A 23,896-nucleotide genomic window follows, 5' to 3' on the forward strand; every position below is an offset into this window, starting at 1 on the left:
GATGCAAGGCTGTTAAAGGAGCTTCTCCAAGAGGGGATTGCAGCCTTGAGAGCAGCCTCTTCTTCCCCTGAAGTGGAAAAGAGGGATGTGCAGCACTCCTGGGAGCTCTGGGGGTGGGAAAGGGGGGTGCAGATGTTTAATGTTTCTTTTCCTGCCCCCTCTCAGTGTCACCCACCCCAGCTGGTGCAGAGGGGACACCCACAGGGCACAGAATAACCAGGGCAGCCTGGCAGGGTGAGCACAGCTTGCTTAAGGAGCTCCTGGCTCGTGGCTGTGCCCACAGGCATGGGGACAGTAGGGACAGCCCATTCCCATGGTCCCCAAGAGTTTAAAGCCTTGGCTTGAGGCTTTTGGTGTGCAGACAACTGAAAGGTCTCTCCTTCCTCTCCCATCTGCAACAGCAGTGATTAATAAAACCTGACTCGGCTGGAAGGGCAAGGAGAAAAACAACAATACAGGACATTTCTGGAGATGGTCCTAATCCAGCATCTCGGAGCCAAATGAATCAGCAGCTTCTTATTCTGCCGGCAGGATTAGTGAATGCTCATCCAGGCTCCTGGGGAGTGAGGTGAGGCTCTGCATAGCAAGGAGAGATGTGGCCACAGGGTGTTGGCTGGTTCATGGAGCCAAGCAAATCCCTCCTTGTAATCCTGCAAACACTGCTGGGATGCACCCACTGGTGCTGGGAGCCATGGGACAGCAGGGAGAGGCAGGAGAAGGGATAACTACCCCTAAAAATCTGCAGTGGGGGTGAAGGATGAGGCTGTTGGATGTGGGGTACAGACTCAAGGCTGGGGCTGTGTGTAAGGGATGCCCCTCATGCCACAGGGACCCCCATGCCACTGGCTGGTTTTCCTGGCTGTTAAAGTGGGTCAAGCAGAAACCCAAGGAGCATCTGAGCTCGCCAACCTTGAGCCAGCTATGTGGGAGCTGAATTATTCAGGGCCAGCTTAAAAAATTGAAGAGCCCAGCAAAGCTCCAGGAGAGCACAGCCCATGGGACCCCCCTACCCTTGCCAGGCAGAGGCAGCTCAGCCGGCCCATGCTCAGGGGCACCTTGGGCGTTTTGGGAGGGGGGACAGCATTGTTTGTGTCTAACACTGCCCTTGGGGATGGAGAAAAATCCACCAGGGTGAACTTCTCTGGGTGCTTTCTCCCTGTGTTCACTGCAGAGCTCCAAGCTGTAGCAGTTTCCTTGGGTATCCCAGCATGGCTCTGTCACACCTACAGCAGGAGCAGCTGGAAGGGAACCCCCTTGTCCCCTGAAATGGGGATCTCTTCATTGTGTGGTTTTAGAGAGGAGGCTAAAACTTGATTTTTGCCAGCAGGTGTTTGGCTGCAGCATCTCCCCCAGGCTTGGAGAGCACCACATCCTCTTGGGAGCTGAGGTGCTCCCCTCAGCTTGGTCATCTCTGAAGGACCATCCCTGCTTCTGCTCCTGGGGCTTTGGAATGGGGAGAAGCAGCTCCAGGGGGAATCCCTGTGGTGAGTAATGCTGCCTGGCGAGCGCTGCGAGAGGCGGGTGCCCATATGCTGCAGCTCACTCTGCTCTTTTCTGGAGCACTCTCCCTGTCTGGGTGCCAACCAGCAGCACACACGGCCAGGGATCCCCTCCACACTCACCCCACAGTGGCGTTTTACATTTCTAAGGTTCCCTGAACAGGGTGATGGGGTCTGGTGTAGAGCAAGGGGATGTACCCCAAGGCGAGTGAGGTGCTTTGGGATTTTACGGTGACGCTATGAAATTAGAGCTGAACAAATGTGCCAAAGCAAAGAGCCCAAAACAATCCCCGTTTGCACCAGAGGGCCGGGCTGTGCAGGTGCTCAGCCCAGAGGGGAGCAAGGCAGGCTGAGCCCCAGCTCCAGGCCGTGCTTGGCACAGCAGTCAGGTGCACTTGGAGCCAAACTCCGGCTATTTCAGCCAGGGAGAAAAGATGGAAATTTCCACCTGGCCTGTTTTCTTGCCTGTGCTGGGTTTGCAGGAGCCCCTTTCCCCAGCCCCGCTCCCGGCAGCAGGAGGTGGTGCAGGCGCCTGTGTCTCTCATTTCCTCCGGCGCCCGCAGCAGCAGCAGCGCATCCCCGGCCCCGCTCGCTGAGTTACACAGCGCAGCAGCGTTTATTGACTGCGAGGAGATTGTCATTCACGGCCAGGCCTGGAGCAGGGATGGTTCCTCCTCTCCTTCCCGCTGCCTCCATCCTCTCACGCTCCGGGGCAGAGCCCAGGGATGGTCCCGCAGGGCTCTCACCCTCTCGCTGGGAGGGGGCACCTGCTGAGCCCCCCCTCTGTGCCTTGCTGCTCCCGGGGAAAAGCATCAGATCCCCGTGATGGAGCAGGGATGGATAGAGCCTGCAGCCTGGGCTGGGGACACCCACGAGGTCCCTGCCTGGGTCACCCACCCTGGGGACACGTTTTCTCCCTTTAGTGGATATCCACACTGCCCCATTGCTGACTCCCTTCCTCCTTTGCTTCCATTCCCTGGTTTTGGAAGGGAGCAGAGACACTCTTGGCTGTTTCCTCAAAAATCTGAGGGATTGCTGTGTTCTGTTAACCAGAGCTGCCTGCCATCCATCCATCCATCCATCCATCCATCCATCCTGATTCCATCAGCCTCTCTTTGACAAAACCCTTCACAGGGCACGAATAACCCTTTAGCTGAAAACCTCATGCCCTGAACTAAATTACCGGGGCTTTCTTCCTAATTAATCTCTCTTGGCAATTAGCACCGGCCCTCGGAGATCCCTCCAAGGCGCCTCTAGCCGGTACCTACAGGCGGTACCTACAGTCGGTACCTACAGGCGGTGCCTGTGGCCGGGGGTGCGGGCGGGCACCGGGAAAGCCTCTCCGGGGCCGGGGGGCTCGGGGGAGGAGCGGGGGGCGGGCGGGAGGCAGGGCCGGGCCGGGGGAGGCAGGGCCGGGCCGGGGCCGCCCCCGCTCCGCCGCCGCCGCGCTCGGTGCCGGCCCCCTCCCGGCGGAGGCTCCGCGATGGCGGGGCCGGGGCCCGGCGGCCGCCGGGGCTGAGCGGGGCGGGCAGCGCCGGTGCCGCAGAGCCGCCGATGCGGACACGGAGAGGTAAGAACCGACCTGTTGTGCTCGGCCGGGGAGCGGGGGAAAGGAGGGGCAGCCGCCGCTCCGAGCCCTGGCCCCGCCGAGCATCCTCCCGGCTCCCCCGAGCATCCCCGGGGCGCGGCCGGCCGCTTCTCCTTCAGACAGGGACGCGGGTTACCGAATTCCCTCCGTTTGTGGCAACTTCGCCGCTGGCAAGATGTCGGGGGACCCTTTTGCGGGAGCAAAAAGCGCTTTTGTGCCCTGGCAGGAGGGCTGCGGTGCCCGGGGGGCAGCGGGGCAAGGGATCCTCTAGGGTGAGACCCCCCCAGCCCTGCCCGCGATGGGGAAACGCTGCCACCGCCACGCTGGGGCCACAGGGGCGGCACGGTGTGAATCCGTGCGGGCAGACGGATGTGAATCCAGCGGGAGGAGAAAATCCAATTTACGGCAGAGCAGGGATGCTCGGGGGAGCGAGGCGGGGAGCGCCGGAGGCCGGTCCAGCGCCGCGGCCGCGCAGCGCATCCCGCACCCCGCATCGCTCATCCTGCACCCCGCACCCTGCATCCCGCATCCCGCACCCTGCATCCCGCATCCCGCATCGCTCATCCTGCACCCTACATCCCTCATCCCGCACCCTGCATCCCGCACCCCGCACCCTGCATCCCGCATCCCGCATCGCTCATCCCGCACCCTGCATCCCTCATCCCGCATTCTGCGCCCGCATCCCACACCCCGCACCCCGCATCCCGCTCCGCTGCCGTCCCCGCCAAGTTTGGGCCACACACAGTACGTACGAGGCTTTTCCAGCTGGTTTGTTCTCCAGCTGGGATTCCTGCTATGGAAAAACCCCGTAACAGGCTCTCCGGCATCCCGGGAGACGCTTCCCGCTGGGTTTTGTTCCCTGGGGGGCAGCAGGCACAGGAGGTGCAGGTGAAGGGTATCGCGGGCAGCTCCCCTGGGTGGAGCGGTGCCCCAGGACATCGTGCCCTGCTGGGGTGCCCTGCTCTGGGATGGGGGTGTTGGGGTGAACCCCAGCATGGGGACAGAGGGGGACCCCATCCCAGCATTGCTGTGCCCTCAGCACAGCCCCAGAGCCAGGGCAGTGCTGCCCTGTGCACCCATCCCTGCACGAGAGAAGCATTTTGGGCTCCAGGAACTCACTCACAGTGTCTGTGGGCACCACGTTTGCCCCCATCCTCAGGGCCCAGCATCCAGCACATGCTGGCAGCTGGAAAAGCTCTCTGCTCCTGCAAACGCCGTGTCTGGCAGGGAGACCACAGAAATTACTGTCATTGATTTTTCCTGCCTTGCCTGACTCAACCTGCAGCCTTGGAGGAGATTTTTCACCATCACCACCGCCCCTGGATGCCAGGGAGATGTGCAGGAGGTGGGCTGGGGACAGGCAAGGAGTTCAGAGCAGCCCCCTGGGGCTGAACCACAGGGATGAACCCTGGTGTGGATGGCTCTGGCGGGGTCACTGGAGGATGGTGGATATTTGGAGAGCTCATTTTGGGATGCATTTGGTGTGATGCTGGGGTCTCTCTGGCAGGTCCGTGCTGGCTCTGATTCCCCTAGAGAAGCAGATCTGAAAATTCAGAGTCAAACTCCATCTCCTCTCTGAAAGCTGCAGGAGTGTGTCTGCCTGGGCTGGCAGCTCTGCCCCAGCCCCAGGCACCAGAGATGCTGAAGAGGGCAAAAAGCAGAGCAAATGTGCAGCCTCGAGGCAGCCAGGACCTTCCTCACAGCCGCCTTCCCTGAGTGGATTCCATCCATTAATTTCCCTAATTGCTTTTGGATATCACAGTGGCATTTGTCTTTGGGAGCATCCCAGGGAGGTGCTGAGCCAGGCTGTGCCTCGGGGGTGGCTCCTGGGGGTTCCCCCCAAGCACTGCTCACCACCCCAAAGCCAAACTCCTGTGGGTCCCCCACGAGCACTGCTCACCACCCCAGAGCCAAACTTGGGATCACATTCCCATAAAACTCCTGTGGGTCCCCCACGAGCACTGCTCACCACCCCAAAGCCAAACTTCTGCTCAGAACGTTGGTGATCCCATTTGCCTGGGGGGAATCTTCTTTCCAGGTGGAAAAACCCATCAGAACTGCGAGGTGGAGAAGGCTCAGGGCCACCCACGTGTCATTGTCCCTTGCAGACCCCTGGCACCACCCGGGGGGATCTGTGCACACGGGGGTGTCCCTGTCACTGCTGTCCCTCCCCTCAGGTGGCCAGGATGGGCTCGGTGGGTGCTGAGCGCTTCAAGGAGCTGAGCCCAGCGGTGACACCCGAGGGGAACGTGGTGATGAGCTTCAGCTTCGACAGCTACCAGCTGGAGGAGGACGAGCTGCAGCGGGGCAGCCAGGCCAAGGGTGTGCTCACCTTCATGGAGCCAGGTGAGGCAGGCCCGGCCCAAACCAGGGTCCCTGCTGGCTTCCCACCCCCTTAGGAGCTTCCTGAGATGGGTTTAATAGCCACAAACAGCCTGAAATGCCACAAAATGCCCACTACCCTTTTTCATCCCTTTTTGTACCCGTGTGAGCCACCAGCACATCCCATGGCAGTGGGATCTGCAGCTCTCCCAGGCTGGCAAGGAGTTGAGGATTGGTGCCCTGGTTGTCCTGCCAGGCTCATCCCCAGCCTGCAGCTTCATCTTTCTCCATTCAGCACTCAGGGGCACTCCTGGGATTCACCCCAGCCCTGCCCCACATCCTGAGGCAGCCCTGTCCACCTCCGCAGCCACCTCTGACCCTTCCTGCACCTTGACTTGTGCTGTCACCTGCACTGCCTGACTCTGAGCTTGTTTAACTGCAATTAAAACTCACCAGACCCCCAAAACCCAGATGTTTTCCTGACTCTTGGGTCTCCACTCAAGTGTCTTTATTTAGGGAAGGAACTTCTCAGAGCTGAGGCTGTTTATTTGTGCATCTACAGGGAGCTGAGCTGTTTCATTGCGACAAGGCTGAGGTCTCATGTGGGTCCCAGGGGTGCAGCAGTGCCACTGTCACGTCTTTTTCTCTTTCTTTCCTCTTCTGGGGCAGTTTCTGAGGAGCCTGAGCCCCAGGATCGATACCATGGGATTTATTTTGCCATGCTGCTGGCTGGGGTGGGATTTCTCCTGCCCTACAACAGCTTTATCACCGATGTGGATTACCTGCACCACAAATACCCAGGTAGGTCTGGAGCAGCTCCAGCACATCCCTGACACCCCAAACCTGGAGAGAGCTCAATCCCACTTCCAAGGGAGCTGAACTCCTGTCCCCCCATCTACTCCTTCTCTCCAGGGACCTCCATTGTCTTTGACATGAGCCTCACCTACATCCTGGTGGCCTTGGTGGCCGTCATCCTCAACAACGCGCTGGTGGAGCTGCTGAGCCTGCACACCCGGATCTCCGTGGGTGAGTGGGGTCCCTGCACCCCCAGGCAGGGCTGTCCCCGTGCTGTGCCCCTGCCACCACCTCTGTGTCCCCCCCACAGGCTACCTCTTCGCCCTGGGGCCCCTGCTCTTCGTCAGCATCTGCGACGTGTGGCTGGAGCTGTTCAGCCGCAGACAAGCCTACGCCATCAACCTGGTGGCTGTCGGGGTGGTGGCCTTTGGCTGCACAGGTATGGGGCAGAGCAGCTGGGCTGGGACATGCATGGCAGGTAGGGGAGGGAAACAGCCCCATCCCTGAGCCGTGATCTGCTGGGAAAACCTCCTGCTCTGCTCCCCGTAACCCTCAGGTCCCTGCCCCATCCCATCCACCTCTGTCCGGGCATTTGGGACTGACCAGGGGCACCAGCACTAAACTGCACATTGGTCACCAACACCACTGATCTGGGCCACCATGGTGACATGCCAAATCCCCACACCTGGTGGCCACTCTGGGTGGGAACAGACACAGTGGAACATCCAGGGAGGGGAATAAAGGCCCTCCTGCTTTTGGAGCAAGGAGGCTGCTGGAAGGAGCAGCTCCCAGCTGGCACAGCTCATGGGTTCCCTCTGGGGTTTCTTCCCCCTTCCCGGAGTTTCGGCTGCAGCAATAATCCCTCCTTCTCCCCTCTGTGCCTCTCTCCTGAAGTGCAGCAATCCAGCTTCTACGGCTACACGGGGCTGCTGCCCAAGCGCTACACGCAGGGAGTGATGACGGGAGAGAGTAAGTACCCACGGCCATGGTCAGTACCCACAGCCACTGAGCGTGTCCACAGCCCACCACAGGGACTTGCACCTTCTCCTGGGGCCCCAGTGAGCCACACCTGGGGCCCCAGCACAACCAGCAGATCAGGGTGCTCCCCAACAAACCAGGGAGTTTACTGGTTTCTGAGTGCCTGCACTGCCATGCCAGGCCGGGGGTGAGGATGCTGAGGAGATTTATCATCCCAAAATCACTGCTGGTGACTCCTCTATATGGGGAAGCATCCCATCCACATGGTGAGGGGTGATGAGGATCCCAGAGCTGGGATTCAGGGGGGCCCAGCACTGACAGCTCCCCCCACACCACCAGGCACCGCCGGGGTCATCATCTCGCTCAGCCGCATCTTCACCAAGCTGCTGCTGTCGGACGAGAAGGAGAACACCGTCATCTTCTTCTTCATCTCCATCGGCATGGAGCTGACGTGCTTCATCCTGCACCTGCTGGTGAAGCGCACGCGCTTCGTGCGTTACTACACCGACAGCAGCTCCCGCCAGGGCCTCCCCGAGAGCCGTGGCGCCGGCGAGCCCAGCTCCGGCTACCGCGTCCACCACGACGTCACCTCCGAGGACGTCAGATTTGTAAGCCAAGTGCGGGTTCCCCTGCTGTCCCCGGGGGTTCTTGGCCGCTGCACCTCAGCGCTGCTGTCCTCTCCTCCCTCATGCAGGAGAACCGGGAGCAGGGGCAGCCGAGCTCCCCGCGGGGCAGCCCCGGCCCCGAAGCTGAGCTGGCTGGGAGTGGCACCTACATGCGCTTCGATGTGCCTCGGCCTAGGATCAAGAGGAGCTGGCCCAGCTTCAGAGGTGAGTGGTGGGCTCGGGGGAAAGCCATGCCCGTGGGGTGGGATAAATAAATGATGGTGACCCAGTGTTACGGGGAGGATCATTCCCAAGGCTGCAGAGGGACGTTTGAAAAGGGCATGGAAGAGCAGGACAAAGGGAAATGGTTTCAAACTGACAAGAGGACAGGATTAGATGGGATATTATCTACAAATTCTTCCCTGTGAGGGTGGGGAGGCCTTGGCACATGCTGCCCAGAGAAGCTGTCCAACTGAAAGTGTCCAAGGTTAGGTTGGATGGGGCTTGCAGCCACCTGGGATAGTGGAAGGTGTCCCTGTCCATGGCAAGGGGTTGGAACTGGTTGGTCTTTCACAATCCCTTCCATCCCAAACCATATGTGATTCTATGATCCCTTTCCTAATGATGTGCCCATAACCGTGGGGCAAACTCATTTTTGGAAGGCATCCCTGTGGGTCAGACAAAGCTCTCAGGCTCTGCAAGGGGCCTGGGCTGCAGTTTTGGCTGAGCTGTGCTGCCTGTCCCTGCCAGACATGCTGCTCTACCGCTACGTCGTGTCGCGCCTCATCTGGGCCTACATGCTCTCCATCGCCATGACCTACTTCATCACACTGTGCCTCTTTCCCGGGCTGGAGTCAGAGATCCACAACTGCACGCTGGGGGAATGGCTCCCCATCCTCATCATGGCCATCTTCAACCTCTCTGACTTCGTTGGCAAGGTAGGAGAGAGGCCAGAGCCAGCACGGGGGGGTCTGTCCTGCTTTGGTGCCCTCTTTCTAAGCCATTTGGCTCCACCAAGGGTCATCTCCACCCACGGGGGTCTAACCAGTGTGAGGCTGGTGCTCACCAGCACAGCCAAGGTTGGGTTCCCACAGCAGTTGGTCTTTCCACCATCTCATCTCCTTGTTACCCAACTTTGGGCACAGCGGGGCCCTCCCCATCCTCCTCATCCCCCCAGCAGAATCTCTGTCCTCACTGCAGATCCTGGCTGCCCTGCCCTACGACTGGAGAGGGACCCACCTCCTCGTCTACTCCTGCCTCCGCGTGGTCTTCATCCCCCTCTTCATCATGTGTGTGTACCCCAACGGGCAGCCCACCTTCGGCCACCCCGCCTGGCCCTGCATCTTCTCCCTCCTCATGGGCATCACCAACGGCTACTTTGGCAGCGTGCCCATGATCCTGGCGGCGGGCAAGGTCAGCCCGGAGCAGCGGGAGCTGGCAGGTAGGACTGAGCCCTCCTGGGAACCCCACTGGTGTGCCCAGAGCACCCTGACACCCCATTTCCCTTCCCACAGGGAACACCATGACCGTGTCCTACATGACGGGCCTGACGCTGGGCTCGGCCGTGGCCTACTTTGCCTACAGCCTCACCAGTACCTCCCACAGCAGCTGTTTCTACACTGAAACCTCCAATGGCTCCTTCACCTCGGGCTACTGAGCCCTGGGGTGGGGCAATGAGGACAGGGTGGGACCTGCTTCCCCCCTGGTCCCCAGCGCCCCACATCCCTCCTCAAGGAGGGAGCCTGGAGCCTGGAAGCCGCCCCAGCATGGACAAGGACTGGTATCCTGTTGGCACAGGGCTGTGGCATTCCCAAACGGCCTGTGCTGCCCAGCCAGGCACTGTGCAGGGCCACTGCTTGGGGTGACATTCCTCCCACCCCAGGGGACAGTTCTTGTTGCTTTTGGGGGGGTCTCCCCATCAGCAATGTGCAGCTCTCCAGTGAAGGCTGGGGATCTGCTGTTTGCGCCAAGCCATTGACAGGAGGAAGAAAATACTGCCAAATCCCAAAGGGAATAGGACCAGCACTGGGGAGGAGGGTGATGGAGGGCTGGTGAGGAAGAAGAGGAGCAAGAGAGGAAGGAAGCACTGCTTCAGTCCCCCGTGGCTCTGGGAAGGTGGGTCTCCACTTCCATTGATGGTGCTGCAGGTTTTCACCAGGAATGGCTTGAAATCACAGTCCCTCCCTAAATATGCGAATCATATGGATGGGGAAAAAAAGATTTTTTTTTTACTGTGTCTTGTTTTACCCCCCCCTAACTGCAACAGAGGCAGGGTCTTGCCTCCCCCCACTCCACACTGTGAATCTGCTCCATTGCAAGGGGTACAGGGGGGGTCCCAAGGTTGCAGCACTGCCAGTGCCACCTGCAGGCCACTGCTGAGCTTCAAGATTTATTGCGCAGGATGTAAGTGAAGCTGATTAAATAATTAAGTGTCTTTGCAACAATGGCTGGTCCTTAGCTGTGCCACACACAAGTGTGTGGGTGGCATTTGACTGCTGGTAATGGGCCGGGCTGGCAAACACACACAGGGTGGCACCTGCTGCCTGTCCTGTTGGGTTTTGGGGTGCCCCTGGTGCTGGTCTCCATCTTCAGGGTCCCTTTGTGAGCTGGGGTGGTGGAACACGTCACTGGGTTACACCAAACCCCTGCCAGCCTGCAAACTGCCGTGGGCAGCACACAGGAGAGGGAACAGGCCAAGAGGAGCAGAAAACATCAGGAGAAGGTGCCAACACCACGTTTTGGGACCAGCTGCACCTCGCTATGCCAACTGGCGGATGCCACCTCCCACGGAATCAAGCCCAAGGAGCCAATGAGTGCCAGGCCTGGCCCCGACCTTGCCCCCACAAAATGGGAGGGTCTGGCTGCGCCAAGCTCCTGCCTGTATGAAGTGCAGCTCACACCAAAAAAGAGCAAATCCAGCATTTCATCCTCAGCACATGGTGCCCTGGGCACAGTGGCAGGGGGAAAGACCTCCAGGCCCTGTGCAGCAGACACCTCTACTCCAGTGGCCAGTCCTGTGCCATTGGTGCCACCACCTCACACAGATGGGTTCTCCCCAAAAAGCCACCAGGCACCTGGGTTGTATCTTTCTCCAGGGCAGGGGCTGAGCCAAAAAGCCATCATTGCCACCAAGGGGAGAAAAACCCTGCGGTCAGGACAAGCGAGACAAAGAAAGATGCTTCGTTGGGTTGCTTTTTTTCAATTAGATTTTTTTTTTTTATGAAAAAAGATCACACGGAGTTCTCCAACAAACAGAATGCCAAAAAAATTGTTTTAAACAAAACATAAACAAAACAAAACAAAAAGACAAAAACCTGGCTCTCCTTTCCTCTCGATTGTCTGAAATATCCTTGTGTTCCATAGAAGGCAGTGGGTTTTAAGTGCTTTCTATTTAACATTAGCATAAAATCTCTCTCGCGCGCTCTCTCTCTCGCTCTTTAAAATATGCTCACACAATTTGCTTCTAGAAGTACAGTACACTTTGAGCGTGGGGGGTGTGCCTGTTCCCAGATCATTTACAATCACAATCCAACAGGAAATAAAAAATAATATTCTAAACGTCAGACTGTGTTCATTTCTGCCGTTGTGGGTTTTTTTCTTTTTTTGTTTTTTATAATTTCATAATTTTTTTCACAGTTTTAAAAAGTTTATATTTATATATATATATTTATATTTATATTTATAATTAAAAAGTTGAATCCATTTAAAGACTTATAATACAGGAGGGCTAAAGAGTCTTTTGGTACATTAAAACTGTACAGGCTAGAACCGTCACTGTCCGCCGTGGCCCGGGCTGGAGATGGTACGAGCTCAGCACCATGTGTGGTTTGTTTAAAGGACGAGGGGTAACTCTGTGGGGCTGTCCCTCACCCCTGAGCCCCGGCCTCCAGTCTCTGGTATGTAGCCAGGGTGGAGAGTTTCCAATCTGTCCTTGGCTTAAGCATCGCCCCGCTCCGCGTCCCGGCGATCCGTAGTGCGAGTCGGGAGTTGCAAAGATCAGTGCGTCTCTTGGAGTTTTGTTTAAGTGCAAGGATGGTGCGTCGTTCTCCTCAGGTTCTCCTCCAGTGTTCCCTCTTGCCAGGTGTAAGCCTGGAGCAGCAGTGGCGGTGCCCAAGGGGAGCTCAGCCCCTCTGTGGATGGAGGCAGCTGAACGGCGCAGTCCCTGAGCCCCAGGTGGCAGCGGGCTCTGGCTGTGGGAGCGCCGTGGGCAGGCACAGCTGGGTTCACACACTGCCCCCATTCCCTTCAAACCACGGGCAAGGCTTCCCAGCAGCTCCACATCGCAGCACAGGCAAGGCATGGCAGGTAAAGCTGGGTGAGGGATGCCAGAATCCAGTGGCCTCTGCTCTTCTTTCCTCCAAGCACCAAGCAGCAGCTTTTCCCAGTTTTTTCCTGCTCCATCACTGCAGCTTTTCCCAGTCTTTTCCTGCCCCTTCACTGCGGTTTTTCCCAGTCTTTTCCTGCCCCTTCACTGCACGCTCCAAGATGAGGTCTCAGTTTGCCACGTGTCACCCCCTTGCCACTTGCTTGCTCCCTCCTTCGCAAGGCAGAAGGGGTGCAGAGCTGCAGAGGGTTCAGTTTGTTCAAGGCAGTGGGAAGAATGCTTCCAAGACTGGATGTTGGCTCCTCTTCCACCTGGCTACTCCCAGGCCAGAGGATTCTCTTCTGCCATCTCTGTGCTGGAGCCAGCCCTGCCCTGTCGTGCTCCACACGCTGCCAGAGGGGCCTCCAGGGAAAGGGAACAGCAAAAAGGCGCTGAGAGGATCGAGACGAGGCGCTGAGAGAGACTCATCTCCTTTCTCTTTCACCCTGTCCTTCCTATAAAGGGTCATGCGAAACTAAGCAGGAAAGGGAATATAAGGACGGAGAGGAGCGCACGCTGAAGGCAACAGGGTCCTTCCACGTGCGGGCGGCTTCCGAGTTACTGATGGGGAAAAATGACACAAAAGGGATCCCTCCTGCCGGGGAGTCCCGCTGGTGAAATGATCACGAGACCCATGTGCTTTCCTGGACCAAAAGGAGGAAGGGAGAAGTTGGTCAAGTGTCACCGTACTTAAAAGCCACTTCCAGAAGAGCCTCGGGGTTCAAGCACCACCACCACCACCCCAATGGCATCTTCCTCGAGTCCTGTAACTGCTTCCCCAACCCCTTTCTTCAGCCTTCTCCTTCCTCCTCGTGTCTCTCGCGCTCTCCTGTCTGTAGTGTGACACAGAAATGAGCATTGAAAGAAACAATCATGTCGTCTGAACAGGCACGTCCTCAGGTTTGTCCCATCCCTTCCCAGGGGCTGGCACGTGTCCCCTGGGCGGTCAGCAGATGACAGGGACCCCATCAGTGTTGAAGATCATGCCCGTGGTGGGCTCGTAGGTCCCTGCAAGGTAGTAGAGGTCCTCACTGTCTTGGTATTTCTTTGTCTTTAGCATCTGCTCATACTGATCCAGACCAACAACAAGACACTTGTGTGAGATGGTCTGGACATCATTTTCATCCACGTGGGAGGACTGGTAGAGGGCTCTCTGCACAACAGGAAGAGAAGGAAGGAGGTGGGGAAAAAAGGAGCCATTAGATCACACAGCATTTAAAGCATCATTTTCAATAAGTAGGAAAAACACTCATCATAATGGGGTAGGGACTCTGCTCACACTCAAAAATATCTCACTCATCCCAACAGCCAGCCCAGGGGAGGGACACTGGGAATATGCACAGATCCATGGCTGGACAATTCTTCCATCCCACTGAACCTGAGCCCTGGCTTTCACTCGACTCCCGCTGATGGGAATGTTGCAGCTGCCAAGCACACATACAGGGAAATATGGAGGCCAGGAGTGTGCCATCCTCATTTCAAGGATGCAAATGCAAAGATGGATGCTGGATACCAGCTCCCTGTTCTTCCCCACACCCAGCACCTGCAGCTATTCCACCCACCCAGAAATATGCACCCCAAGTCTGGGGCACTGCAGACTTGGCAGCCAAGGCAAAAATCAAGAGCCAGAGAAGTCTGGGGGGCATTTCCAGTATTTATTTGTTACAGGGTACCCAGCATTCCCTCCCAACCTTCTCCCAGTCTCACCAACCTCCATAAAGTCCTTCCTTTGGTTGGATGCCTGCAAAGCTGTGGCCAGACTCCTGCCTGATTTCTGATCCCAGCGCTGTGCCCAAGAAGAAAAGAGGAAACAGAAATGAAAAACTGGTGAATTTGTTGTTTTTCCATGTCATCATCTCCTGCCCACCACAAGTGCTTTTGGACCTTCAGCCCCTGCCCACTGCCACTAGGAATAAATCCTGCTGTCAACCAGCTGCACACATGTGCAAAATTCAGTGTTTCTGAGCACCAAGCCCATCCTTCTTACACTTTAAAGATTTGATCTGGATCTTGACACTTTTTTTGGACTCACACAAAAGTCTTCATTTCCTAATACAAAGAAACCCACCCCTCCCTTCTTCAAGGGCCCAACACTGGACTTGCCCACACCACAGAGGAAAACATGGGGCCACCCCCTTCAAGGTACCAGTAACGAACTGGGCTTTGGGTGTTTTCCTCATCGTTGGAAACAAAAGGGAGCAAGGAGCTTTGCAGCCCTCTCAGCAAAGGAGACCAGCCTACCTTGCCTTCATTGAGTTTCTTCCCAGGGTTGGTTTCTTCTGGGTGATAAAACCATTTGACTCTGACCACCATGTTGTTGCCCCAGGACTCCCACATGCTCTGGATGCGGCCGATGTAGGGCAGGTTGGGGCGGCCGGCGGAGAGGAAAACGGCGCAGTCTCCGATGCGGATGATCTCCTTGCCCCGCACGATGGCCTTGTAGAACAGCTTCCTGGCCTTCCCTTTCATTCCTCGTCTCTGCCAAGAGAGCATCATGCAAGTGGTCAGCCAGGGATCACCCACATTTTCCCTACAAACCAATGTCTGCCCTCTCCTGCGTGCATCCCTTTGCTGTTGGCAGTATTCCCACAGGAATTGGGGCAGTGGGATACACCACACAGAATGGCTTCCCCAACACAGTGAAAGCCAACCCCCATCTCCCAGCACAGGTGGCACACCATGCCAGCAGTTCCACCACTGCAGGAAAAGGGAAGAGGCACCAGAAGGCAAAACCAGTGCTGAATGCTGAGCACTACAGAGCATTTACCTGTGTGGGTTTCCCAAACCACTTCCACAGCTGCCGTGCCGGGAGGAAAGCGGCGATCTTGGGCCTGTTCTCCACGGAGGGCAGGCGCTGGCGCTTGGCCAGCTCCTTGGTGGTGGGCAGGTGGATGCCCTCGCGCTTCTTGGGCCGGCTCTTGTTGCCGCCCTGCGGCGCTGCCGGCTGCTGCTGCGGCTGCTGCTGCGGCTGCTGCGCCGGCTGCTTCTGGCTCTGTGTGTGGGAGGACGCCCGGGATTTCCCTGCCTGCTTGGTTGGCTTGGGAGGGAGGGTTTGCTGCACCGAGGAACTGGGCTGGGCCTCAGCTACTTCGTCGTCAGAGCTACAGGAGGAATCTTCATCCGTAGTGGAGGAGGAAGAAGAGCTGGAGCTTGATGAAGAAGAGGTTGATGAGGTGGAGGAAGAGGAGGAAGATGAAGATGAAGAGGAGCTGCTGCTAGAAGAGGAAGAAGAGGAGGAGTTGGAGGAAGAGAGAGGGGTGGATGCTCTTGAGCTGGCTGAGCTGCTGTCCTGGGCTTCCCCTTGGTTCTTCTCAGCCTCCTCTTCTCCCTCTGACTCCGAGCTGCTGTCGCTGCTGTTGCTCTCAGACTCCTCCACACCTGCTGGAGCTGCTGCCTTTTCTTCCTGGTCCTTTGAGGCAGCAAGGCTCTCTGCTGAGGCATCAAACTTCCCTCCAAAGCTGGCAGGGGAAGGGTCTCCCTCAGCCACCTTGGCTCGGGAAGATTTCTGCTTGCCCTCCACACTCACTGCAGCAGAATAGCCCAGCCCCAAGAGACCCTTCCCATCTCTGCGACTGGCCAGGTTTGAGTCCTCCAGCATCCTCATCGCCTCCTTCATCTTCTTTGTCTTTGGAGACATCACACCCTCATGGTCCAGCTTGATCAGGATTTCATTGTCATGTTTCCTCTGAGCCTTGACTATGGTGCCAAACTCTTGTGTCTCTTCTGCGGGCCGCCCTTTCTTGGCCTTGGCTTTGGACACCGAAGCATCGCTGGAGCCAAAGGCCGCCAGCGTTCCTGGGAGATCGCTGTAGGGCTCCGTGCCCAGGATGCTGCCAAACACAGCAGGCTGGTAAGAGGGTTGGGGGGGGCTGTGCAGCTTCGTGGAGATCTTCATTTTGCTGGCTTTTGAGCGCTTTTCCTCTGTGGGAGCAGGAGAGCCTCCAGTCGGCAGCGGTTGCGATTTTCGCGACCCCTTCATGCTTGGCTTGCTCAAGCAGGCCGGCTTCTCTGGGACTGAGGAGGTAACAGGTGAAGACTCCACCTGATCCTTCTCTTCAGGCAAGGCAGCCTCTTCTGCAGAGGGGAAGAAACACAAAGATATGATGTTATCCCTCCAGATGGGCTTTATTAGCTCAGATACAACCAGATACCAGTGCTGACTGGTCTCTGGCCAAGCATGGCTTGTTCCTGCCTGCTCAGGAACCCCCAAAGGAGCACAAGGGGTGTCTTCAATGCTCACTGAACAGCCTGGCCTGGTGCCAGTACTTGTGAGAAGTGACGGGCAATGCCCAGGGGTGCTGCTGTAACTTCAGGAGAACCAAACTACAAATCTCCTGTACCTTTGGCTCTATTTACAGCTGCAGAGATGCTCAGCTGAAAAAAGGACTCTGTGCTCCACATGCCTGACTGACAGAAGGAGGCTGTCACAGCACAGCCCACCTTCCAAGCCAGCCTCCTGTAGACTGTAGCCACAGCAGAGGGAGATGCACGGGTGCTTTGCACTCAAGCAATGCATCCACCCTCACCCAAATCCTGCTCCAAGCAACAGCCCTAACTTGGGGAGAACAGTGGGGAACTGTGCAAGGATTCCCTCAGCTCCAGGCCTGGCAGTGTGCAACTTACCAGCTTTGGCCTTGACACTTGGCTTTCTGCCTCGCCCTTTGCCCTTTGACACAGGCTCCTCTGACCCCAGGGCAGATCCCTCTTTTCCTTCTCCAGTGTCTTTGCTGGATTTACGGCTTCTGCGCTTGGTGCTGGGCACCAAAAGGGCAGGGGAAGGCTCAGCACCTGGAACAGGTCAAAGAGATGTTCAAATGTAGTCAAATTACACATAAAACAGAGATGTGATAGAGTGAAAGTAACCCAACCAAATCTGCAACAGGGACTGGGCCTTTTTCCTTATGGGTGACATCCCGCCCCAGCTCCGTGTTCTGTAATTGATGGTGCAATCTTTGTGACTGAAAGTCTGTGAAATTGTCCCAAAATTTGAGGAAAGCAGCCCAAAACTCCATATATGTCAGAGCAGGAAGTGTCTTGCAATAAACTGAACAGCAAGACTCACACTGGATCTTGTAGTCAGGTGGGAGAAGCCGAATGTGAGACAGTGGGATGCGTCCCGTGTCCCCGTCATCGAACTCTACGGTGATGAGATCACCATCTTCCTCCAGATCCAGGGTTCCTGTGGGATGGGGGAGCAGCAGATGGGATTAGCAACAACCATCAGAGTACAAACCCCTTGTAAGGGAAGTGGGGACATGGGGAAAGACGGGGGTGCTGCAGCAGCTGCAAAGCACCCACTTCACCTGTCCTGGGCTGTGCAGGGAGGGCACAGAAGGCTCACTCTGCAATGGAAAGTCCCTGATAACACTAAACCAGCCCACTCAGTGTGAAATACCCCGTCAGCAGCACTGCTCCAGAACATAACAGCCATTCCAGTTTGACTTCCCACCTCTCTCCACTATTTCCCCTTATTTGCAGAAATTAACTTCTCTCCTTTCACTGAAATATCGTTTTTTTTTAAGCTGAATTTTTAACTACTCTCAGCCATCATAAATTGCTGTTTTTCACCTTCTCCAAGAGAATTGTGTTCTCAGCCTCTCTTCTTGCATTAGCATTACTGGTTTACACATCATAAGTAATTATTCCCTTTTACATATGTGGTATGACCAAGATCCCAAAAACAACACCAGCCATGGCAGAATTGTCCTGAGCCATTCAGGACAATTCACCAACTTTCTAATGGGATCAGACTGGTGTTTCATTTCAGAACAATAGTTGTGAGTATCCAGGTGATTTAGAAATGTCCACAGCCTCAGAAATAATCGATGCTTGGAATAAATTCTAACTTTCTGAAATGTATTAAATGTCCTTGATGTATTTAAGCTCCTAAATGGCTCGAACCTCTTCCTGAATCTGCAGGATGTTACTAAATCTGCATCATTAATGAGAGGGGCATGACCTGGAGGAGAGAACAAGCCAGGCTCTGACTTCCAGGACATTCCCAGCAGAGGTGAGGGCTTGCCCAGACAAGCCTGACATCCCTAAGGACACACAGGGCTGAGACATCCCAGGTTCAGAGCACAGAGCAGGCAGGGTGGCCTTACCTCGGACAACTGTCCCTGGGTAGAGGCAGCGGTACTGCTGGCTCCAGTAGGCTGCAATCCTCGTGCCCTCGGGCAGGAACCGCACTGAGGGGGGCTTCACATCGATGATCTGCTCAGGGCAAGAGGAAGGCAATCATTGACCACCCTGGCACCAGCACAGACCATCCCAGCACAGCTGCCATGGAGCAAAGCAGCTCTATGGATGGCAAGGGACATTTCCCTGCAGCTGCAGGAGGAGAGAGCTTCCAGCTAGCCTCCCCCACCCCAGAGCAGGCCATGGGCACCGAGCACAGGCAGCTTTGGCAGCACATACCGCTTCCTGCAGGAGCTGCTCCAGGCAGTAAATGTGGGGACGGTTTCCCCTCTCGCCCTCCACCACCACCCGGTATCTGAAACACAAAGGCTGGGTCAGACACAGCACATGGGAGACACCACCCCCTCCAGGTAACGCCTCCCTCTGAGGGGAGAGGATGTGAGAGCACTTCATGAGAGATAATTGGATTTCCCTCAGTGCTGATAAACCAGAGTGGACTCTCCTTCCCTCCCTGCCAGACACTGTCAGTCTCTGGGCAGCCAGCTCTACACAACCCCCAAATTGATCCATACAGCAGCTATGTCCCCATTTTCTGGCACATTCCAGGCAGCCCCTCCACTCACATGTCTGGTGAATGCACTGTCTTGACGTGCCCAGCATAGAGCAGTTTGTCATCCATGGGGATGAGGACACGCAGGCCATCCTTCAGCTCATCCTTGTCAATGATGCAGGAGCGGGGAGCTGTGAGGTGTGGGAGCAAGATCGGGATTAGAGAGAACCACATGGGAAAGGGACAGTGAGGGGAGAAGGAAACTTAATAATCCCAGCATCACTGTCCCCTCTCTTGGTAATAATAACATACCAGTAATGAAAATAGGACAATTCAGAGACTGGGCTTCAACTAGATGTCACAGTGAGCCATGCTGATCAGGCTTAGTTTTTATTGAATTGACTGAAGAAGTGGTATCTCCATCCCAAAGACTCATGGCTTTGGATGAGGAATGTGTGAAAGCAGCACAGTTGTCCCCTGAGCAGCCCTAGGAAACCTGGCCAGCTCCCCTGCCTATAAAATCCTGCCCTTACCTGGTGTGGGTGGCCTCTCAACCAGCATGCTCAGTGGGATGTTCTCATCCTCTGAGAAGCTGCTGTCTTGGTTGGGTTCAAAATCCTCCTCTGCTGCCATGCTCTCCATGAGCTTGCTGACAGCTCCTCCTTTCCCTCGGTTCTGCAGGACAGCAAGCAGCACATCAGCTGGACCACCACAGGAAACAGCCTGATCCCACCTCACCTCCCTCCAGCAAAAAATAACCTGAGGATATCAGGACAAACCTGCCTCCATCCTCACCATGGAGAGTTAAGTGGGGGTACCCAGACTTTTTGCTGCCTTCATCCCCCAAGCATCACCAGCAGTTAAACAAAAGCTATTCCCCACATCCTCACTCTCAGAGGTTGGGAGAAATGCTGTGGAGCTGTAGTTTTGCTCTGCATCACCACAACGCTCCTGAGCCTCCGCCTTCCCCGAACAGGCACCAGGCACTGCTCCTATTTCTTCTCCAGTCTCCATGATATGTTCCTTGCTGTTACACACAGATCATAACCATCACACAGAAATCATGTGAGAAGGCAGCAATGCGTGTTATGAGAGATGACAGGCTGCAGCAGTGGAGCAGGAACCAGCTGTGCCCCAGTGCTGAGCAAGGCTACTCCATCTCCATCTCCTTGGTCCGTGCTGTCCATGCTCTTCCTCCACCCCGTGGCAGCCTTGGAGAAAATCCTGCCTGCTCACTGATTTGGGGGATGAAGGCAAATGAACACCAGATGGTACCAGCAGGTACTGTCAGAGAGTTTTAGGCTTTTCAAACCAGCCCTTTGCCTGTCACAGACCCAGCAAAACCTGCACCTCTGCTTTCCCTCCCTCACACTGCAACAGCCCAGGTGCTCTGCCAGTCACCCTGCACTCCAGCCACACTAGAACCTGTCCCTCACCTCTTTTTTCACCTCCTTGGCTTTCACCTTAGCTTTGCTCTTCTTGGTGGAGCCCAGTGCACTTGCCAGGGTGACCCGAACATCAGAGGGGGAGCTGGGGATGCCAGGAGGAGACATGGATGAGGAGGAGGAGCAGCAGGGCGTTTCTTTACCCTTCTTCCGCTGCTAAAAATAAAAACAAAACACTTCCATCAGTAAAGAGAAGATTGGTAAAGATCTGGGTCCAAGGAGAGGGCAAAGGTGGAGCAAGGCAGGCTATGCACAGGTAGGACTATGTTCAGCCAGCAGTTAGTTCACTGCCCACATCACATCCTACGTCTCCCACCTCTGCTTTCTGGTTTCACACATTATGGGAAGAGCTTTTCATTACCCTGGAGAGCAACTCCTGCCCATCAAATCTGCCTCCAAAGAGCTCCAAGAAGATCCCAGTTGGCCTCATGTCACAATTAACTTGTCTAACTCTCCCCATCAGTGTTCTTCCATAACACTGCCATGAACTGAACTGAAGCCAGAGGGAGCCAAGCATTCAGCTTAGATGAAAAGCCAGTAACCCAGAGACCACTGTCACTCCCAGCCAGGGACAGACCTCAGAAGTCACCATGTAAAAGGGGAACAGCCTTAAAGGCCAGTCTGGGGGCCACGGGTCATCAAGAGGACAACCTCATGCAGAGAGTGGGAGAGAGATTTCTCAGGATCTGTTTTAATGCAGGATCATCAACTCTGGCCACCCAAACAGAATGGATTTGGGACATGGAGGGAGACAGAAGTAACCAGCCCCATTCAAACATGGCTTTTACCCCCTGCAAGTCAGACCCAAGTCTGACAGAGCCTCTGGGTGTACAGGGGGCAGCCAAACAACTGCTGAGACAGGAGTTGAGTCCTGTCTCACCTCTACCTTAGTGGAGTTTATTGCCCTCCCTTCACCCCCAGCTCCCAAGCGTCCCAACACCAATCTGGCCAGCACCTTCCTCACCTTGCTGAGCTCCTTCCTGTCCTTCCCCTTGCTGCTCTCCTTTTTGGGGCTCATGGGGGCCCCCTTGCTGCATCGGCCAGGTTTGGGGACGGGGGTGGAGCTGGCAGGAGCTGTGGATGCCAGCATGGCCGAGGAGGTGGTGGCGTCGTGGAGGAAGATGCGCTCGCTGCGGCGCCGGTTCCACAGGTCGTCATCGCTGGCCTCCAGCCCGAACTCAAAGCTCAGGTCCTTGGGGGATTTGAATTTCTTCAGCTTTCGGCCTTTCTCAGAGCCCAGCTTGGCCTTGTCAGCGCTCCCAGATGTGGAGTCCAGGCTGCTGGGGGCCTGGCTGGCCGGGATGCTGCTGGGCTCCAGCGGCCCCTTCTTGCCGCGCAGCAGCCCTGAGGGAGATTTCTTCCTGATCTTGATCTCGCTCTCCGAGTCAGTGTACTCAAACTCTGTCCCTAGGTGCAAAGGATTGAACCATCAGTCAGAGCCCTGGCTGAGCCAAGAGGGGACACATCCTGCTGGAAACCTCTGGGGTATGCTGTGCCTGTTCAATAGAGCTCTTGCTTGTTCTTCTTTTCAATCCTCACATCCCTCAGACCTCCATTTCTGACCCATAAAACACTCTGGAAATTCCCTGGAAATAAGCCTGCCCTGCTCCAAACCAAAGGCCAACAATTCAGGCAGTGTGGTTCAGTGTGTTCCCTGCCTCCATTTGCTCCTTTCTCCCACAGGCCAAACCCTGCAGGGAAGCTCTGAAGAGAAAATAGACTTTAACATGCCCCTCCTCAAAAAGGAGCTGCTCAGCTGAAACCAAGCATAAACCCCACAAGCTGATCCCTCCTTCTCTCCTGGTGGGAGCCCTCTCCAGTTTCACCTTTGTTTCAGGAGAACAATGTCTTTTAACAAATGGAATAAACCAAAATTTCAAGCTTATTTTTTCCCAATTGGCCAACAGACACCACAAATCCTTTTACTGGCTCAAGGAGTCGCCTTAAAGTCAAGAGAGGTAAATGATCTTTTGTCTGTGGCAAGTGGAATTCCCCTCACATTGGCCTCTGCTCAGCACCATGAGCACAGCAGTACCCAGAGGCCTGAAATACTGCAGTAATGCCAAGATATTCCCCACTTTCACTGTGTTCCCCTGAACCTGATAAAGGAAAGCAAGAGGGGCAGAAGAGAAACTGAGGCAGCACCTACATCCAGCAACATGGGCAGGAGGTAGGCACGTGGGAAAATGAAAATGTACATGGCACAAGCAAGGAAAGCATCTTCTCTTGGTCCTTCTCTCAAATACACTCACTTTCCTGGGTAAATTCAGTCTGCAGGAAAACTGCTCTTATCTTCCACCCAATCCTCTTCCCCTGAGACAGCCCCAGCATGGAGAGAAAAAGAGCCAGCACGTCAAAAACAAAGTTGGCAAAGCTCAAAATGAAAAACCCACTGGAAATTAAAACACTCCTTCTCCTCTCTCAGTACTGCATGAGGTAATTTCTAGATGCTTCCAGTTTCAAGGAGGGCAGATTACAAGACAATAAATTCTAAGCAGAGGCTGTTGGAACAAGTTGGCCAAAGCCTAATACAGCATGGAAACAGGGCTAAAACAAGCCAGGCTCCCAAGGAGGACATCATTTTCCATTCTGAAGCATGCTATAAATTCCATTATCACTTAATAAATATTAATAGAGAATTTATAAATGGAACCCATATAGATCTGTCTGACCACGAACAATGTCACCAATGGGCACTTGTGCAGCAAGGCATGGGGAGAGGAAGAAATTAAGTTCCCAATACATTGACATTGAGACAGAGGCACTGCAGAAAACCTGAATCTGCAGATTCTGGCACTGCAAACACAGGAGCAGAGGAAGGAATGCTTGTTTCAAGTCTCTCTGGCTGGTTTCTATAAGGAAGCTGATGGAATGGGCTGATGGAAAGAGCTTTTCTTCTGCTTGGGTGTCTGTGCTTCCCTTGGGTATCCAAGATCAGCTGCATTTAGCACATGCTTCCTTCCCTAAAATTTAACAGCACTTCAGTGCCTTCTGCACTCCGTCCAAGGGGATGCAGCATCCCCCTGCTTGCCTTTGCAGTGTGTCTTGTTGAGAATTTGCCAAAAAATTCTCAAGAGAGCAAAAGAGGAAAAGAGGAAACTTTGACAAAGCCACAGCTGTCCCTAGGGAAGCCATGTCTGCAGCTGCTAACCTGCCATGTCCATGACTGGCTTTTGTCTCCCTATCAGCCACTTTTCCACCTTCAGCATCAGGACCAAGCTGCCAAAGCAAAACTAGGGCAGCTCAGTGTCTGGGTACACAACCTGCTCTCTTGCAGCACAGCTGGGACCTCCCAAACCTTTCACCTTGCCCCCACAGCACCACCATGGGACTCACCCATCAGGCTCTGCCTCTCCTCCTTCTTCTTGGCCTTCTGCTTGGCCTCCAGCTGGATGATGGAGAGCGGAGGGGGAACGATGGGGCTGGGCATGGCGCTGGCAGCAAACCTGGCCAGAAGGCCCAGGCCACTCTCATCCAGGGCAGGTGACGACAGCCTGTCTGTGCCATCCGTGCCATAGTCCTCTGCTTCCTCCTCTTCCTCCTCATCGTCGTCATCCTCCTCCTCGGAGCTGGAATCTGGCACGCAGAGAACAGGGAGCGCGTTACAAACCTC

The 23,896-nt window shown here is 55.6% G+C and overlaps 2 protein-coding genes across 7 annotated transcripts in view; one reads left to right on the forward strand and one right to left on the reverse strand.

Moving 5' to 3' along the window:
* Positions 1-1,466: 1,466 nt before the first annotated feature.
* SLC29A4 (solute carrier family 29 member 4) lies at positions 1,467-9,809 on the forward strand. Of its 2 annotated transcripts, none has more exons than XM_054271330.1 (11): positions 1,467-1,484; positions 5,265-5,433; positions 6,079-6,210; positions 6,322-6,435; positions 6,515-6,643; positions 7,099-7,173; positions 7,522-7,790; positions 7,877-8,012; positions 8,538-8,725; positions 8,988-9,228; positions 9,302-9,809. In XM_054271330.1, the coding sequence occupies exons 2-11, from the start codon at positions 5,274-5,276 to the stop codon at positions 9,442-9,444; spliced, it is 1,587 nt and encodes a 528-aa protein (XP_054127305.1). In that variant the 5' UTR covers positions 1,467-1,484; positions 5,265-5,273; the 3' UTR covers positions 9,445-9,809. The 2 variants fall into 2 exon arrangements, with proteins under 2 accessions (XP_054127305.1, XP_054127304.1); XM_054271329.1 differs by lacking the exon at positions 1,467-1,484 and adding an exon at positions 2,999-3,069.
* A 1,166-nt stretch (positions 9,810-10,975) lies between these two features.
* TNRC18 (trinucleotide repeat containing 18) overlaps positions 10,976-23,896 on the reverse strand; it is a 54,694-nt gene continuing 41,773 nt past the window's right edge. For 4 of the 5 annotated variants that reach the window (XM_054271325.1, XM_054271326.1, XM_054271327.1 and 1 more), the window contains 13 exons: positions 23,620-23,859; positions 21,248-21,690; positions 20,275-20,439; positions 19,372-19,513; positions 18,912-19,029; positions 18,568-18,643; positions 18,255-18,363; positions 17,213-17,329; positions 16,774-16,938; positions 14,918-16,224; positions 14,392-14,628; positions 13,862-13,936; positions 10,976-13,303 (listed from right to left, as the gene is read on the reverse strand). In XM_054271325.1, the coding sequence (XP_054127300.1) occupies positions 13,097-13,303; positions 13,862-13,936; positions 14,392-14,628; positions 14,918-16,224; positions 16,774-16,938; positions 17,213-17,329; positions 18,255-18,363; positions 18,568-18,643; positions 18,912-19,029; positions 19,372-19,513; positions 20,275-20,439; positions 21,248-21,690; positions 23,620-23,859 (3,401 nt within the window). In that variant the 3' untranslated portion in view covers positions 10,976-13,096. The remainder of the gene's footprint in view (positions 13,304-13,861; positions 13,937-14,391; positions 14,629-14,917; positions 16,225-16,773; positions 16,939-17,212; positions 17,330-18,254; positions 18,364-18,567; positions 18,644-18,911; positions 19,030-19,371; positions 19,514-20,274; positions 20,440-21,247; positions 21,691-23,619; positions 23,860-23,896) is intronic. The other variant, XM_054271324.1, reaches the window with a different exon arrangement.

Source organism: Melozone crissalis, unplaced genomic scaffold (genome assembly GCF_028551555.1).
Source record: "Melozone crissalis strain CALT ecotype California unplaced genomic scaffold, PUWL_Pcris_2 ptg000012l_1, whole genome shotgun sequence".
Classification (NCBI taxonomy): domain Eukaryota; kingdom Metazoa; phylum Chordata; class Aves; order Passeriformes; family Passerellidae; genus Melozone; species Melozone crissalis.